This window comes from Crassostrea angulata, chromosome 3 (genome assembly GCF_025612915.1).
Source record: "Crassostrea angulata isolate pt1a10 chromosome 3, ASM2561291v2, whole genome shotgun sequence".
NCBI classification, from domain to species: domain Eukaryota; kingdom Metazoa; phylum Mollusca; class Bivalvia; order Ostreida; family Ostreidae; genus Magallana; species Magallana angulata.
Window position 1 is genome coordinate 6,134,690 of NC_069113.1, and position 19,655 is coordinate 6,154,344.

The 19,655-nt window shown below is 34.5% G+C and overlaps 1 protein-coding gene across 8 annotated transcripts in view; it reads right to left on the reverse strand.

Annotated features, from left to right (window-relative positions):
• Positions 1 to 19,655, reverse strand: part of LOC128178611 (uncharacterized) — a 51,196-nt gene that overhangs the window by 16,636 nt on the left and 14,905 nt on the right. The window contains exons 8-26 of one of the 8 annotated variants that reach the window (XM_052845856.1): positions 16,320 to 16,389; positions 16,111 to 16,183; positions 13,978 to 14,045; positions 11,815 to 11,921; positions 10,928 to 11,107; positions 10,607 to 10,704; positions 9,221 to 9,244; positions 8,400 to 8,477; positions 7,690 to 7,758; positions 7,007 to 7,078; positions 6,553 to 6,744; positions 6,153 to 6,204; positions 5,686 to 5,823; positions 5,390 to 5,472; positions 5,039 to 5,160; positions 4,370 to 4,390; positions 3,303 to 3,356; positions 829 to 1,049; positions 131 to 474 (exon numbers count right to left, since the gene is read on the reverse strand). In XM_052845856.1, coding sequence (XP_052701816.1) covers positions 131 to 474; positions 829 to 1,049; positions 3,303 to 3,356; positions 4,370 to 4,390; positions 5,039 to 5,160; positions 5,390 to 5,472; positions 5,686 to 5,823; positions 6,153 to 6,204; positions 6,553 to 6,744; positions 7,007 to 7,078; positions 7,690 to 7,758; positions 8,400 to 8,477; positions 9,221 to 9,244; positions 10,607 to 10,704; positions 10,928 to 11,107; positions 11,815 to 11,921; positions 13,978 to 14,045; positions 16,111 to 16,183; positions 16,320 to 16,389 — 2,066 coding nt within the window. The other 7 variants (XM_052845858.1, XM_052845859.1, XM_052845857.1 and 4 more) reach the window with 7 other exon arrangements.

The window sequence follows — 19,655 nt, forward strand, 5'->3', positions numbered from 1 at the left end:
AACATATTCTTTTTTAATATGAATGATTTCAAAAATCTTAAATCTATTCATATCATAACATTATTTCTAAAGCTTTGACATCAGAGGAAGTCTTTTAGATTTGTTAAACAAGTGAATATGTCCCTATTACCTTGCTGGCCATCTCCTGGTAATGCTCAGCGTCCTCTGACTTGTACTCCTGCTCCGTCTCTTTGATCTTGCCCAGCTGTTGCTGTATCTCCCGCTGTGACATCGCGTACTGCTCCTCCAAGTCCACCGACTGCTTCCTCAGACGTTCCTCAGCCTCTCGGTGGTGGAGCTTGGACAACAGCTCTCCGTGGAGGAGATCCTTGACACGCCCCCACCCCGATTGCTTACAGCTGTTGATGACCTCCTTAATATGCTGGGGGGTCTCAAGATCAGTCTGAGTGACCACTCCCGACACAGGCCCTGGTGTCTGAAGTCCTTTAAGCTCTCTCTGTAGTTTCTCATTGACTGAAATAATTCATAAACGAATCATTACTGACTACACAATATTTTCTGATGCTGTGTCATTGTTACATAATCTAGATTCACCAACAGGGTTCTGAGTGATTGCATAATATGGCAATCAATATTAAAAGGCTCCACAGAAAACAATAGTTAACTCCTTCTTAGAAATATGATAATCAATATTAAACAGCAATATTGAACTCCTTCAAAATACACTTTTAATTTGAAAGCATGACTTGTCTCTTTTATCATACATGGAACAGGATGGATTAACAAATTTAATAAAAAGACCCAAACTCTGAATGAATTTTAAAACACCTGCATGAATGTCAGAAAGAAGCAAAAAGTGGAACCTACAGGCCTCCCTTTCCTTTTGTAGACACTCGTGAGCGTACTCAATTTCAGCCTCTGCCTTATCTCGCTGAGCCTGAGTCTCCTCCTTCATTCTCAGGACTTTCTCCTTTTCTTGCTGTATCTCAGCTCGATGCTCCTCATGGATCCTCCATAGCTCCTCCTCTCTCTCCCTCCTCAGTTCCTCGGCTCTCTGGTGGTCATCTCTCAGCTTCTCCAATTCTTTCCTGTAATTGAACAATGTTACATTTATCATTGTATCATCAGCCTGGTTCACAATGTCTCAGACTAAAATACATACTTTAATAGCATTATATTCATATTTTTTATTACAAGGAAGTAGATTTATTAAATTTCGTCTTAATGGTACTTGTAGAACCATCCAAGATATAAAGCACTTGTATCACCACATGATTTCTTCCTGACTGTCTCAGCTTTACACAGCTATATACACAGGTACAAAGAAAATGACTTCGTCAGGTGAATAACCAATACTATTGATAAAACTCTGCCCACAAAAACATGATGCATGAAAAATTCATGATTTTTTATCATTCCCACTTTTAATATTTGCTACAGCATGCCGATTGAGATTGAAATTAAATGCTACATATCACATGAAGGAGAAATATAACCAAATGTTGAATTATGCAGATCTATGCATCTGCATGATGTTCAGTCAATACTGCAAGGAAGCTAATCAAATAGAAATAAACCGAGCCCTGTGATAAACCACTACACCTGTTTGTCAAATAGTACTCACAAACCCTTTGTCAACTCCATCTACATAATCCTGTGTCTAATCAAAGTCACAATTATATCCAAAATTATGTGTTCAACATTATGACTGTCCTGCATACTGCAGAAAAGATGGGTACAGCCCTAAAGCATGACCCGTTACGGTTACGACATCAGAGAGTATTGATCTGGTCTACAGACTGGGCAAGCTCAGACACTCACAACAATGTAGTACTAAGGGATAACTATACCACACCTGTACAGCCAGGATACTCACCTGACAGGAAACATCACCTGTATTATACTGGGAGAGAGAAGATTGCATTCATAACCACCGGTCTCTGTGTGGGTGTTGTACAACTTACATGTCTATACATCAAGCTTATCACGTAGGGACAAACTTATCTGTCTATTACATTTCTGATTCTGGCTGTGGATCCAAGTCATTTTATAAATGGCATGCCAAATGTCTTATCAAGACACTAGTTCACAGTTATGCATTGACAGACAGATATATATTAAAACTTTTCAATTAGCATTTCAGCATTTATTGATCTGTCCTCTGCAGTTATGCAGCCGGTTTTCTTTAAAAAAAAAAAGTTTCACGTGAAATAAGCAATAATCCATCTCAATATATTTCTATTGTAATCAGCATATAAGCTTTGGGTTGATATCCTACCCACACCAGCAACAGAATTCATTCCTATCAGTATATTTTGGGTGCTTAGAGAAGCTGGACACGCCCACTCACCTGGACACCATGATCATTACCGGCAGTGAGGAGACACATCCCAGGGCCAGCAATCTTCTTATCATAGTCCCGTACACCAAGATATCAACCCTGGGTACTCCAAAAATCTCACTTAATCACCATCACTGTTTTTATGTCTCAATCTTGTTATTCTGACTTTAATACAGTAATGGATGCTAGTCCAACAAATCACAACATGCCTCACATGTAAACAATGTCACACATGTAATTAACACCTTTCATTTCACCTTAAATCTTAGGTAATTACAGGTATTTCTACCCACATTTGATTCCTATTCAAGGAGGCCCCTTAGGCTCACTAGATGAAGTCTTTAGTTTATTCTATAGCCATAAATATTCAATCCTAACGCACAGGTAAAGAACAGGTTACACAGGTATAGAGACATTTTCAAAATTTTGCCAACTCAGGGTGTAAAACTTGGCAGTCATCCTGCACATCTTGACTTTCCAGGGGTCAATAGTGACTTATCTGATACTGTTATAAAACACCCAGTAATGGTTTAAATGGATTCAGCAGAATTTACTGAAACTATTAAAAATAGATATTGGAGAAATTAAGGCTGACAACATTTCTACCATGTTATGTACATTTAGTTTCAGATAAAACCCTTGTGTCAAATAAATCTTTAATGGCATTAAGATACTGAAATTTAAAAAAATTATCTTTTTACTGCAGTACAACTGGACTTTAGGCCAAGAACTAGACTTTAGTATTAAGGTCATTGAGTCCATCAAGGATCTGTCAACACTATTTACCTAAGAAAGTCTCTTTAATCCAGAAAATAAAAGTTTACTCCCTGACAATCTAAACAGAACAGTTCAATCAATGCTTATGTGGAGTAATTGGAAGACAGTTGGAGACAATGAAGGTATGAAAATATCTCCTGACTGGCCCACTCACTCTTCTCACAAAATCAATGCTGATTTAATATATAACCTGAGAGTATAATTTAATGGAGAAAAGCCTTACTTTGCTTGATTAATTCTCTCCGATTCATTCCTGTACTGTCGCTCTAGCTGAAGACTGAAACAGAAAGTAAAAGATTATCTACCAGCATGTTGTAGACAATATAATGCTATTTGTGAATCATTAACAAATTTTGAATTAAAAAGAAGTCAATGTCTTTCCTTTGTAGATATAATATATACGGAAAAAAAACTAGCTAAAATATTTAAACAGAATTTTTTTTCTTCAAAGCAGAGTAAAATCAGCAAAGCCATTCTGAAGAATAATAACAATTTAGAAGCACTGTAACTTTGTAATTATTGCCTTCAAGTTTAAGTACAGAGCATTTGTATATATATACATGTAGTGTCAATGCTCCTGGGGTCTTTTTATCCGGTCATCATGGGCAACCTTTGCTGCACATTTAGTCTGAGTAAATCTTATATCACTCTTAAAAAATTGAGAATTTCAAAGCATGAAACAATGATTTATCCTTTTTTTAATTTAAAAATATTTGAAAAATATAGATAACACTTTCTTTGATACCTGAGTAAAATAATTTTTGCATGTAAAATTTGACATAAGCTAAGCTATCTGGAAGGAGTTTAACATCAGCTAGTATTTTTTAAACTACTGTAGGAATGGAAGAAAAAAACCCCAACAATTCTATCTTGAAGAATATATTCAGAAACTAAAATCTTAATAATTCATTTCAAAAAGTGCTTAACATTATTAAAGAAAACTACACTGAATTTGTGCTATAAATAAAAAATCCTGACTGTCCTACTTTTTAAATTTTTTTTTACTTTTACATGTGTTAACACTGCACTGTAAGTCAGATTTCTAAATCAAATATTAAAAATTCAATGACGAACAATATGTACAAGCTGCAAGATCAAATAAAATTAGTGCCTCATGCTTGACAAGCATGCTGAACTGATGATCTACTTCTATATAAACATAAAAACATCAGCAGTTAGTGGAAACACAGCATGCCAACCCTCAGCTAGGGGAACCAATTTAACTAGTGACATTAAACTAGTCCCCCTTGGAATTAACTAACCACCATGGAGGGAAGTTCTTGTACTCACCAGATCTCAGGAGAGGCATAGCTAAAAGAAAAGTGCAAAAAACACATGCTTACATCCATTGTTTAGTGCAGGCAATTTGCATGCCAGTGAGGAAGGCATGTTCAAGGTTAACCTTTGAACTGCAAGATCAGCATTCATACACACAACCAGGTAAAGTCAAAAACTTACACACAACCATTCAACAGGTGAGGTTATTTCACAGCAACTGAGCTGCATGTAAGAAAACCAGATCATGTCCCAATATAAGTAACAACAAAATCACAACTAGACTATTTTTCTTATGACCTACCCATTACCCCCCCCCCCCCCCCCCAAAAAAAAAAAAAAAGCGCATCCAAAAAACAAATGTATATCATGTGCCTGTAAAATTATCTTTGATTATCAGTACACTGAACAATGAAATCTTGAATTTAAATTTCTGCATCCAAAAGACTAGTATGAGATATATTTTTTGGGATGGATATATAATAATTTCTAAGGTACCGTATGTATAATTGATTTAATTTAATCCCCATACTGTGTGAAGACAAACTAACTTCAGCTATATATACACCTACAATGTACAACTCTAGCATACCACTGGACACCAGTTAATTCATATGTGATGGCAGCAAACACTGACTAAGTGATGGTCACTCATCCCTCCCCACATCACCTTGACCTACTTACTTTGGTCCATAGAGGGGGTGGAAAGGTCGCCTGTTGTAGTAGGAGTAAGGGTCACTCTCGTCCGGGTCCAAACTTTCCATACTGCCTTCATAGGACAGCTCATCTCTGGAACTGTTCACACTCTGTAGATAAAACAATAATGTTGCAGTATTACCCTCACAGTCGTGTTTTAATTACTCTGCTTCACATATTCAACTAGTACTAAACTCGGCTGATACTCGCTAACAATACTATTTTTTGGAGTAAAGATATATCAAGTTTAAGAAATTTTTATTCGTCAACTTCCTACTTTTCCTATAAAGAACCGAATGATGCATGCTTTCAGACATAAATTTTAATGACTTTTTTTACCTGTCGCCGTTCCCGTAGTTTTGCAGCCTCAGCAGGGTTGTTAAATCGGAACATGTTTGTCTTTCCAAGCAATACCCAGTCACCTGGAAAAGTTTAAACATCTTAATTACTGTACAAAATCTCTACAAATTCCTAAATAGTATTCCTATATGTCACTGGTACCTCTCATCTGGTTAACTTTCATTACATTAATATCACATGCAACAAATACATGTGTACATTCAGAATTGTATAAACTCAATGTTCTACAAGACAATCTTTTCTGATTGGTCAATATTTCTGGTAATTTCCTGTACCTTGTTTGAGGATCACTGGTTCCTTACACTCCACCCCGTTGACTGTACACTGAGCCCCGCGGTTAGGATGCATGGTCACCGTACCGTACAATGTCTTAAAGAAACAGTGCTCCTCCTTCACAGCCGGGCCCCGTAAAACTGAAAGACACCAAAAACATATTCAATAGAAATAGATAATCATGCATGTATATAATTGTGAACATCTGAATGAATGTTTATTTCTCTCAAACCATATCAGTGGTACATGAGGTACAAAAAACAAAAAATATTTACAAATGTACAAATGCAGAGTCAAGTTAGGAAGAATGCAGAAGTTAGATGTGAAACATCTCAAGTTGATTACATCCCTTCCTAAATACATGTACATACAACTGTAGGTAGAGCTGAACAACACTAAAGACTATATGCTCTGAACTAATCAGATGATCATTCTTTTATTAAAACATATCAATTATGAATGTACATACCTATGTCCTGAGGTCTCCCTGCATCTGCCTTTCCAACTAATGTTTTCCCATCCTTAAAGAACAAACAAAGCTAAAATAAGAACAACTTTAAATATTTATATGTGACTGAGTTTGTAAAATTGAATGTCTTATCAGATAAATTTCTTTGGTTTTTCAAGTAAGATTATGCTAGAGTTCACAGTCTAGAATAAATGTTCTTCAAAATATTTTTTCAAGGTGACACAGTGGCTCCTAATAATCTTTATTTTCAGATAGAGAAAAAGTGAAAGTAATTGTTGCTCTTTCCATGACATTGAAAAAAAACTGGTATAAAATTTGCCTTCTACAGCTCTTGAGATACTGTTGACCCTTAAGGATTACTGTCACCTGGAGATGAGAGTGACTTTCACATTGCTCTCACCTTGAGATGATAGATGGTGACCCCAGTACTGAGAATGTCATCATCCATGCCCACTAAGTGGGGCATCTGAGACTCGATCATCACTCCCATTGAGCTCGAGTGTTTGAGTCCACGGATACTCAGGTCAGACTCCTTTATGATGTCGTGAGTCTCTGTCCACTTGTTTTGCCAGGTCTGAGTCAACATCTTGGCCTGCATGGTCAACAAAAACCCCATTTAGTATTCATTTTATTCAAAATCTATAATAATTATAACACTACTAATATATGTTTTATTTTTTGAAAGCCAAATGAGATGGAATTTGACAAGTTTTGACTAATAAAGCCACCCAGTATGTCAAATAAATTGTGCAATCAAATATCCTGCCATGATGATTATGCCAGTACAGCATCAGAAACTCCTAAACAAGCTGTTCATAATTATATTTTTAATTTAACACTGTGTATGAACTGACCATGTTTTCATGATCCAGTAACTTCTCCGCCAGAGCTGAGCCTGCCGCAGATGACACCTGTTGGGGATTACCCTGCAAAAAGCAGAAAAGCAAAGGTGATAATCGCTCTTACAAAATGTCTTTAATATAAGTTAATTAAATTACATCAGAAGAATAATTTGTGAACAAAATTAATGTTTGTCTATGTCACAATGTTCATTTTCATGTGAGCTACCAAATAAGTTATAGCTAATTTAATAAAACATTTGATTTATACTTTTTAAGAATTTTACAATAAAAATATCACAGACTTATAGAAGTCTCCTGCAATGACCAAAATTCGAATATATTCATTTTTGTGTTTATCAAAGTAAAAAAGTATAGTGTGATGATATCCATATCCAATATGAAAGCAAGCAAGGTTATAAACAAATAATGATTATAGGTTAACACAGGCAACATAATATACATTGTGATGATATATTCATGCAAATAAAACATGTACAGTGAATACAATAGTGCAGAGCAGACAAGCAAAGGATGTATTTTATCATTGTTGCACATGATTGGCTCAATCAATAATAGTATACTATTTTCCCAAGTGCTATTTCAAAATTTTGAATTATTCTGGGTTAATAATAATATGGTTAAGGTACAATCAGGTAAATGGGATAATATAGAATAATGGATACTTGGACTTATACCTTTTGAGTTTCTGTCATCATGTCATGCATCTGAACAAGCATGTTTAATTCTGACATCTGGGAGCCACCCTGAAAGTGACCATAGTGGGGAAAATGTAGGTCAGGTACCACAACATTTACAATAATAAACACAGGTACCACAACATTCACATGATACAGTTACTGGTACAAGCAGATGGAACATCCAACAGATACAACATATGCTATTACATGTATATATAAAGTATATATAAAGAGAGTGTAGCTCATCTCAATCAAATGTTCATATTATAAGTGAGTGTTTAACATATGTAGGGTACATAAGCCGATATTGACTGGCTACAATAACTTTCATAAGAACATGAAAGGGAGAAGGGGGTTGGCGTAAGAGGAATAATTTATAGCAAGGTTTCTCTGCAATATTTTGAGATGAGCTATGATAAAGAAAAGGATGAATTCCTAGCTTTACTTCGTCTTCCATGAATTTATTGTGATTCTAATACCAACTGCTTTTCATTAGATGCAAAATACTGATGATTGGGTTAATGCAGTTCTACAGTGCTAATAAAAATATAGAATTAACATCGATTTCTAAACAAAAAAATACAATTGAAAACTTTAGAGAGCATTTTTTAGCCCTTTTAAATAAATTTTTCAAATTATTTCATTTTTCTAGCTTTTCTAATTTTGTTAAATAAACTGTAACAGCTGAGACTTGGTGAGCATGTTACCATCTGAGCGGACTTGAGTAGATCCCGTAGTCTGCCGATCTCCTGTCGTAGTTCCCGAATAAGACTCACATTGGGATCCTGCAGAAATAACAGAACAATTACCGGTAAGTCAAGAGTCGAGTGAGGAGTACATCAGGCATAGGATAAACATCTAATGCTCTAACTTCTACATCAAGAGATCTAGCTGTTGGAAGGATACATATTTGATTCATTAAGAACAAGAAGACAATGCTCTAAAAGTAAACAGTCAGAATATCTGAAAAACTGGCAATCCAGTCATTATCTAAAACATTAAGGAGGTATATATCTTCCCGGTACTAGTCCTTTCTGAAGCACAAGGAAAATACATGTACAAAGGCTGGATATTATAAAAGCATGTCTGGACTGAATAGAATTGTCTCTAGGAGGTCATGCATGCATGCTGATAGGGAAATCTGGGATAACTTCATTAATAGAGTGAGCTGTTGTTAAAAACAAGTGGATTGTTTTAATCTGGACCTTCACCAACCAACATATGCCATAATCCATTTACATCTACTAAAAGGCGTTATCTCATTGCCAAATAACTAGTGATTATTTTATGTCCATTTGATATTAAAAACACATAAGCAATGAAAATGATACAAAATACTTTCTAAATATTATTTTAAAGAAATCAATTTATAAACCTTTAGCAATTTCTACAAGAAAAAGAGACCAAATGAATGAAAAAAAAAAGAAAGAGCAATATAAATAAGGATGTGACCGTGTTGAAAGCTAACATAGAGGAAATTGCGTTGAAATGAACGAAACAGAAGGAAATTGGTAAACAACTGGCTTACACATAGAACAAAGGGCAGACAATCCTGTAAACAGAAAGAGTCAGTAATTTGTTGACTGTCAAGCAAGCTTCTAGCATTAAACAACAATTGAATTTACAGTAATGGAAATCACACAGTATTAATATAACAACACAAAATTCCGCATTAGATTGACATGAGCATCAAAACAAATTCTTCCTATTCTGTTATAGTTAAATCAATAATGGTTTGCATGTTATACAAATGCTGTAAAACAAAACAATTGATAGCATGCATATTTGAATATCAAGTTCCTTATCCTTGCCAAGTGCTGAATACTTCAACGAGAATACTCCAAAGATTTATTACATCTCTTCATAAGTGCAGTTTACTTAGCAAATGTCTTCTGGAAATCATGCAATCTAAGTATGTGTAAGTATTACATAATACACTCTGTCGAGTCTACGTTTCCGTCGGGAGCAGAGTGACAAGGCATTACATGTGTCAATAAATCAGCCCCTGACTTGCTAGTGCAGCCCCCAGTTTGTCTGTCTGCCTGTCACTGCTGGGGGGTTATGGTGGTTGTAGGTAGAGTATAACAGCCCCATCACTAAGGTGCTCTAATCAACCAAGAGCGCTGTTTAACAGCTCCAAGAGTGAAATCATAACAACAACATTGACCCTCTGCTCCCCAGGCATATATTCTCTCTCTTAATGCAGTAATGAAGTTTGTTAAATGATCGTAAATGTTTGAACTTTCACAAGTTTCTCTACCATAGCCTACTAAACAATGGCTTTGGAGTAGATTGTGCTGTCTATCAATCCATGTTTTTACTTAAATGGCTACGTGCAGATGAACAGAATGTTGGGAAAAAAGAAAAAATTTATACTTCAAATATTATGCTCAAACTTTGTTTACACAAATATACCGGTATAAATTATTGGATATCTAAATCAACTTATCTTTCATAGCAATAACACAAAATCCAATATCAATTCATATATATAAAGTCGGTCAAAGTTCAAACAACAAACATTTTGATGCATTTGTGTTGGATAACGAGATTTTTGAAAACTTGTTTTGGGTAGAATGTCAAGAGGCATGATTGTTGGAGCTAGGATTAGTGTAGCTGACACATGAGAACTTTTTGGACTCTTCTGTCCATCTGAGCACTTCAGAGTGGTCGTAAACATGGTCTTATCATTGGTGGGGCTGGAATGTTGTTTTATGCATACAAATCTATCTGGTGACTCATTGCTTTAAGAGCTACTAGCTTTCTACCTTACCGAGATAAACTTTCACCTTACAAAAATCAAATATGTCATAAAATCAAATTCTTCATGGTAAATTTGGCATAAGACCTAGTGATGAACTGGGTAATTATAACAATCAACCATTTTGAACGCCAGGTGATCTGGCTTTTTTACCTCGTTGATCTTTGGTTTATTGATGATGCTCTTGGCTCGCTGAGCATATCTCAGAGTACTAATGGTTTCACTGTAGTACAGATTGGCTGGGGTGATGGCTGAAGAAAGAAAATAATGGCAGATATTATCAGAACTCCAATGTCATTCAGGAAAACCTCCAATCAATGAAAATCAATTAAATCGTTTCTTATTCTCCTCAAAATTGTCATATTATAATCACATAAATGCTTGATAATTTTCAACTCAAATTATGTCATTATAATAAATAGATATTTTTAAGCTTCATTAAGACCCAGAACCCCCGTGGCCTGTCAAACATACTAGCGATCATGATGGTCTTGGAGTTGCCCCCGAGGCTGTCTTTTAGAAGCCACGTGAGTACAGAATCTCGGTACGGTATGTAAGGAAGACGAAGCCGCTTGGGACTGGTGTCGGCGGCGCTTAGAAAGCTCTGGGTGGATCCCAGGTTGTCTGCACTCCAGGATAGGAGGGAGCGCTCAGCTGTAATAAAGGCAAGGAAAAATGAATAGGGAACAAAGGATTTGCACGAAAAAATAGACAAGGAGAAAAAGACAGGGATATAAATTGAAAGGGTCCAAAAAATAGAATGATAATATACACAAAAAAAGAAGAAAAGACCACGATATTTAAGAAAAATGAACAGGGAGAGTGAAAGCTAGGGGAGAAGCACAGCAAGTCTTGGAGAGATAGTGAGAATGTAATTATATTTACTGGATAAAATATCAATTAGCAATTCAAATATAAATACCAAATGCTGTGAACTTTAAATTTGATTTTTTGTAAGTTTTAAAAGTCTGTTCATTCTTAATTTAAAGAAAATTCTTTGTAAAGACAGCTTTGATCACTGTCATCATGGGGTAAATGGCTCCTATTCATGGAAATTACATAGAATATCTAAGCCATAAATGGCTCCATATTATGAAAATAATATGGAGTAGCTACACCCTGAGTGGGAGTATGTAGAAACATGAGTCATGTACTCCCCCACCCAAAATAAGGGCCAAGGCATGGTCAAAAGCACTTCACAGTGAAAATAGGGAATAAAGTGGACATATATGTTGTGGAATTCTGCTATTTGAAGGTCAAGGAGGAGAAATATATACAGCTCTAACTAGCCATAAATCACTGAAGCTGTTTAAGTTGACATTATGCAAATAGAAATATGAAGTACAATATGGCTGATTTACCTAACGCCTTGATGACATTGCCTAAAGTCACCAGGGATCTGTTAATATTCGCTCCCTCCTTTAGCCTGCCTTTGTAATTATCGCTAAAGTTTGGGTCGGCTCTCTCACTGAAAAATAATCATTTCTTCAAGTTTTTTTTTCAATTGAGGTAAATTCATGCAATGATTAAATTTCTATTAAAAATTTAAAGAACCAATTTTGAAGAAATTTGAATGAATTCATGCAACTATTAAATTGATTTCAATATACTTCCTCTTATAAAAAAGAAGTGATTTATAATTCCATAAATAAAGTCATACAAATTCATACACATATTTGAACTTGTTTACCCAATTTTTCAATTGATTAAAAAGACATCTTAATGTGATAATTAAAAAAGTAATAAGGAAGATGACAATAATAAGGACACTTTATTTTACTATTATGAATCATTCAGAAATATTCAAAATCATAGTTCTATTGGTCAAAATCTCCATGTATTCAGTCAGTTGTTATTAACAGTTGTCTACAATGATATTTGCTCAATTTGATCCAAGTGAAAGGGGGCTCTTTAAAATTTTGGACCAAATTCAAACATTTTTTTCCTAACTCTTTCTTAGTATATGGGCATTTAATATACAAATTATTTACAGGTATAGAATTTTTTTCCGATAAAAAGCTAAAATATATATACTAAACTTATATATGTATGCAAATGCTAAGCTACAAAAAAATCAGAGTCAAATTTCAATTCTTTGATGAAGCGGTAGATATTCTACGACTCATTAAATATCACTTGCGTTACAGAAAAAGCTGTAGTTAGGTGGGAGGTAAACCAAGTCCTATTTCCAGTGTAAATATCTCATTGTTTAAAGTTGATGTAGCTTTTTTTGCCCATGAAAGATTGGTCTGTACAGTGATTTTTAAATCCAGAGTAATGGAGCAAAAAGTGAATTGTTTGTTTGTTTCTGATTTAATCTATTACACCCAATTTAATCTTTACCCCCTCTAGACTTAAAATCATACCATGTAACAGAGTCTAAGACAGGAAATAAAGACTATCAAGGCATGGCTATGGACACACTTCAGAAAAAAGACAAATGGCTTGTTAAACATGACTTTGTCAAGTGATTTCATTAAAAATTTCCCTGTCTAGCTCATTTTAGTGAATGTAAAGGTAACATGGCAAAGATATTCTGGATAAGAAAAATAAAAAAAAAATACTTCTTCCACTGTTAATCAGTGGACAAAATATGTTTAATATTTCATAAACATATTAAGATTATTACATTCTTTTTCATCCAGACTTCTCCAAGCCTAGCATGTATACCTTGGAATTTAAATCTGTTTAACTTTCATAATATTCTTATGTCTAAAGAATCTGGTGGCATAATATCTTCCCCTTTTTTATAGGGATTATCCATACATGAATTTCTCCAATACACACAGATCAATATTTTTGACCTATTTAAAGTACAGACATAAATCTTATCAAATCATGGCAAAATGATAACTCTAATAAACTTTGGTCCTTCAAATATTATCCATTTGTTGTCCTTTTTCTCTTGTTTAACTTCTTGATTTCAAAAGATATTATAAAGTATTAATACTAAACATCTGTAAGTAAAATGTTTAAAAAACAAATTAATGGCACACAAATATTTAATTGTATACTAAGCTCATATAGCTAGAGGGACTTGCAGGTGTAATGTATGAAGGTTTGTCAAATGGCAAGAAAGTCCAAATACCATAATATTTTCAATTCAAATGTGCTTATTATACCAGTACTAATTAGTACGACTTCGCTAGGTACCATTATATTTTTTTCTTATTGATAAAAAACAAAATACCCTGATGCAACTGAAAATAAAGACATTATAGCAGCATTCAATACACTTCATCTTGTAGACAGCAAATGCTGGTTCACTTGCGACATTAAGCATCATAAATATTACAACAGCAATGACAGTACTTATTATAATTGTCATTATGTTCATTGCCGTAATGATACACATATAGAGGTACATTTACCACTGGTATATAATGGTTCTGTAGAATTGCTCACTGATATGTTGATTGGTATTATGGAAATACAGGATTTGAATTTATTGAGTTTGTTCAGTTTGCATTAGCTGCAATAGTTTTTAATTAGTATTTTGTGGTGGTTAATGAAATTTTTCTCACCTGCCGGCCAAGTCAACCAGGTGAATTTTACTAACTACTTCATGAGGTAAGTCCTCTTCTAATTTAGCCTGTAAATAAGAAAATGAAAACACATTAAAGTACACTTTACAGATACATCTATCTAGCAGTGAGCACATAGGATGTCATGGAAAGACAACATCTTTTCCAGCAAAAGAACTCATTCAAATCTTATATGAGTACAAGCTTATATAATGTCATAGACCAAAAAAATAGTGCAATTATTTGTGTAGGTATATGAATATAATGTTAATAATGACTTGCATATAAGTCATGTATAAATGGTCAATCTGAAAGAATCAATTTCTTTTAAATGGATTAAGAGGACTGCCAACTTTGTAATTATCACATTAGACTATGAATATTTTTGAAGATCTAGATGGGAATGGTTGGTAACTTATTTCTTTGATCTTAAGTTTTAAATGTTAGGCAACAATGACTGTAGGTCTGCTGGTGACCCTGGTCATTGAAGGTCGCCGGATTATTACAACTAGTTATTGGGTTTCTGTAATCCTGTAGTTTATTTCTTTGATTTCACCGCCATTTCAGCGGTGTTGACACTGGTCTTATGTATCTTGTAGACCCCTGTGACATATGAATGGTTTCAAAATGATTAATTTCAGAAAATTAAACTTTAGTCTTAGCATGTACACATCACCATGCTCTATCTTTAATCTCTACCTGAATTTTTTGTTCACACTTTGAACAATAAAAGTATGCAATAGATGGCAGAACAAAGGCTTGAATTAAATGGCAACTTTCGTGTTCAAAGGGTTTACGTAACTTTTTAAATATGCCTGTAAGTCAGTTTTAACTCATTATAATCAGGGGTCGAGCCTTTTCTCCGTTACATTTCACAAAGTGTCACAGAAGGTAACCGGGTCAAAGCCTATTTACAATCCTTTTTTGGGAGAGCAACGATGATCCTATTTGGTCAAAAGCAAACATTATAAAATAAAGACTAAAGCAAGGGGATTTGGTCCAATTTGTTTGTATTTCAATTTTATATTGCTGTATTTACATGTGCTTTAAATTTTCACAATTTTCAGCCAAATATAGACTAAGATAAAAAAAAATTAGAGCCCAAGACTTGTTCAACAGCTGATACTACATTGACAGAGACTTTTAACAATATTTTAAGGTTTTCAAATCATTGTCGGTCTCTATGTAGTTAGCTGACCTTGGAGAAAGGAGCAATTGACGACGCCTACCTCTCCCAGAGAACAAACCACAGGTCTCAACTCTCAGTAACCCTGAAAGACAACAATACTCCCCTACCCCAACAGATCAGTAAATATGTGTAATCATGTTAATTGAATACAAGAAAAGGTTCTATATACAGCTAGAGAACGGTTCTAATTACACTTGTCATCTAAGCACTCCCTCGTGTAAAGGATTAAATGCACAAAGGACAGTCGAACCAATTCAAAACTACACACTTGAGACCTGATATTGAAAGCCTTTATGAATGAAATCTTCCTGGATTATGACACGTTCTCTGTTAAAAGGACATCCAAGCCTGGGTCAGATGACACAAAACTCCAAGCATATGACATGTTTACTCTATGTATTACTTGCGCAAAACAAATCGTTTGGTTCTGGTAATATACATATTGTTGTCTGTTTATAAGCTTCAAGATCAACTCTGCATTAAACCATGAACCCCTCTTGATACTGTAATGTTAGGTATATTGTATTGTGGGGTGTTGGGTGCTTTATAACATGGGGGTATACTAGTGTTATATGGGTGTATCATAATGTGGAGGCCTATTAATGTAATATAGGGTTTATTATAATGTTGGGGGTATTGTTATGTGGTATGCAATGTAACATTAAGTGTATTGAAATGTAAGGTGTATTCCAATGTGGGGTGAACTGCAATGTGAGTATATAATAATGTGGAGGTATATGAATGTAATATAGGGTGTATTGTAATGTTGGGTGTATTTCAATGAGGGATGTATTGTAATTAAAGGTTTTATTACAATGTAAGCTCTTTTGCAACAGATGGTGTATTGCAAAACTTGGTGAATAGTAATGTAGCTTGTAAAGTAATATTGAGTGTATTGTTATGTAGGTTGTACTGTAAGTTAAAACAAGACTTTCAACACATACCTGAGTAAAACTAATGGTGACAATAGCATGACTTCTACTGCTACGGTCATGCATGTATGTCGAGGCAGTGGTCCTACAAACAGTTTAACACACAGTTCAAAAATCTTATATCAATACATGTATAACAAATTCATAATTTCAAAGATATTCACATACATATCAAGAATACTGTAAAAAAATTGTATGGAAAATTTGTTTATTGACCGTACCTGCTCTCATTGCCTCTGTCTAAAAGTTCCTGAATTTCAGAATTGTCTTTAACACAGTGTGAAGATAGGTCTAAAATAAAAAAAAACATATTATTATTAACTTTTACTTATTTGTAAAATTAAATATTCTACACTGAGTTTTACTCATTTGAAATACCAGATTAAAGTTATCCCCCAAAAAAAATGTGCATAAAAAATATGATATAGCTTGATGTCTTCAAGTTTTGTTGAGAATGTCTCAATGCTAAACTGGATTGCACATGACAACCCTTACCAAAATGAATTGTTTGCGGCAAACTTGCAGCAAACTTGCCGCAAATTTTCGGCAAACTGATTAGTTTACCAGAAAACTTTAGAACTTGTTTGCCAATCTTTGCCAGTAGTAGCGAACTTCTGGTAAACCTCTTACCGTATTTTCCCGACGACTCGTCGATGCGGACGACTCGTCGAATTGCCCATTTTTTGCCAAAATTTTAACAAAATCCTACGACACGTCGATCTCAGACCATACGTCGATCTTATCACTTCAAAATGGCCAATAAAACTGCAGTAACATTATCAGTGTATGATGCCACGATGTCACCGATATTGCTACCAATTATTATTAATGATTAACATTTAAACAATTACGCTTTATACTTATGAATCAAATTTTCAAATACCGGCAACTTCTACAAAGTCGCTTGCATTTTGACCAATTCCCGATATCGCGTGTTATGCAAAACTAAACTTACTTTGTCAGAAATATTTTATTCCCAAGCATTGAAATAAGTATCCACTCTGACTATCGCCAGTGTATTCGCCATTACGTAACCAGCCACCTGTTGACTCGGCGCGTGGTCAATGTTTGTTTAACAATTTCCGGTGTCATAGGCATGCACCTGTCTCGTGTCGGACTTCAAAGGGGGATCTCAAGTGCAGAAAGCTTAGCAATTACTATGATTTGATGAAACTTGTTTACTTTGTATCCAGTAATGCAGTTACACGCTATTGTTTTACATAGACACTGTTAGAAATAAATCGATCATTTGTACGACTTGATAATGACGATATACGACATACATACGTTTCCTAAAAAAAAATTATCTAACATTCTGACTACGAGCCTACGACAAGTCGAACAAGACGATAAGTCGGATGCTCTGCTTCAGAGGAAAAAAATACCGACTAATCGTCGGAAAAATACGGTATATTTTGCCAAAAGTTTACCAGACACCCAATTATGTTTGCAGCTTCTTCGCCAGAAGTGGCAAACTTTTGGCAAACACCTAAAAATTTGCCAGAAGTTTATCACAAACATTTCTTCTTTTTTCTCTGTTTGTTTTACTTCGTGAGCTTGCCAAAGCTTTACCAGAAATAAGACTTATACAATTTCATATACACATTCAGCACAAATTTAAGACTGTCAATTATAATGAATTGCTTTTATAATTTGTGTATAGAGAAAAAATAAATCTAATTAATATTTTTGGATTTAAGTTTTATTCTAAGATAGTCTCGATAAAATATTATTACGAAAATAAGATCAACTTTAATCGCATGATGCTTCATAATGAACCCCCCCCCCCCCCCCGACCCCACGTATTACGTGAACACCAACCTGTCTGTTCTTTTGTTATGCTATATTCTTTTTTCCTACGTTCAAATATCAGTCAACTTGGATTTGAGTATATAAACCGCTTGATGTTGAATCATGTAGATTGAAGAGTTTTCCGTAACGTTATGCTGTTCAGTGTTTGTTTCTACTTTTACTTTTGTTTCAATGTTAAGCTACGCGCGCGCTGATTGGTCGATCAATAGCTAGCCGCCAATTTTCACATTCGATGCTGCCATGTTGTCTGCCATCACCGAGATGGTAAAGTGAATGAAAATAAGGGAATAAGGCTGTGCACAAGGTAAAAGAAACATTGTCAATGGAGTGTTTACTTTTGGAAAATCCACGGCTAAACAGAGGACGAATATAAGTGAATGAATCGAGTCTCAACACCCATGGCCACTGCATGGGTAGCAAGACTTTTAGGCCCCAAGATGTTTAGGCCCTTCATTGATAAGACGCTTAGGCCCCAACATGTTTAGGCCCCAAGATGTTTAGGCACCAGCCTACATTTTTCTAAGTTAATAATAATTTTCATTTTATTTTTTAAATGAATAATGGTTTAGGCACCAGCATACATTTGTGTAAGTTAATTATAATTTACATTTTATTATTTAAATCTTCATTTACTTTTAAAATTATAAGGAAGTATAATCTGCATCTTATGCATAATTTGTTATTTTTTAAATATCATATTATTTTGTCACATCATATTATTTTCTATATTTAATTTTCTAACTGCAGATCAAAGAAACAGTAAAGACTTTCATTTACTTAGTGTATGACATGAATTAAATTGTTAAAACAACTCCCCCACGGTATCCTGCTCCCTCTCTAGATAGGTGCTAATTAGGAGATGATAATGAAGAGATCCTCTAGTAATACAATGAGGGTTTCACACCTCACTTTGGAAGTAAACCATGAAGAGACGGCCCTTACCAAAGTAAAATTATTGCTGCAACAATGCGGCAATATTGCAGCAACACATTTTTGTTACCAGAAACCAGATTTTGAGACTAGTGAAATGTTGCCGCTAGCTGCAACAACTTCTGGTAACATTGTGGCAATACTGCTGGAGTGTTGCCGCTAGTGGCAATAACTTCTGGCAACATTCTGGCAATACAATTAGAGTTATTTCTGTAAAAAATTATATTAACATGCACCTAGAATATTGCCACTAGCTGCAACAACTTCTGGTAATATTCTGGCTATACTCAGTATCATACTGCCATAAATAATTTTCTGGTAACATCTACATGTATTTGATCATTTAAATCATGAACTAATTAATCTATACATAATACTATTCTGGCAATACTGCTAGGTATCATATTTGATTTCTGCATTAATCATAACAAGCAGCATTCCAGCTCGAAATACCCGTAATTCGAGTAAAATCTTCTCTGATCAGAATGCAAACATGCATCAATTAAACCACCTACTTAATTGAAAACAATTAATGCATAAGAAATACAATAAAAAAAATTTTATTTATTCTAACATTAATAAACATTTTGATTTAAGGAGACTGGAGGGGGTTAACAAATTGTCAATTATTTAGATATGATTTAAATTATAACACCTCAAAATTTGCCAAAAGTTTACCACAAACTTTTCTTTTTTCACTGATTGATTATACTTAATACTGAGCTTGCCAAAGCTTTACCAGAATTTAGACATAAAATTTTACACATTCAGCACAAGTCTAAAACTGTCAATTATAATTGAATTGCTTTTGTATG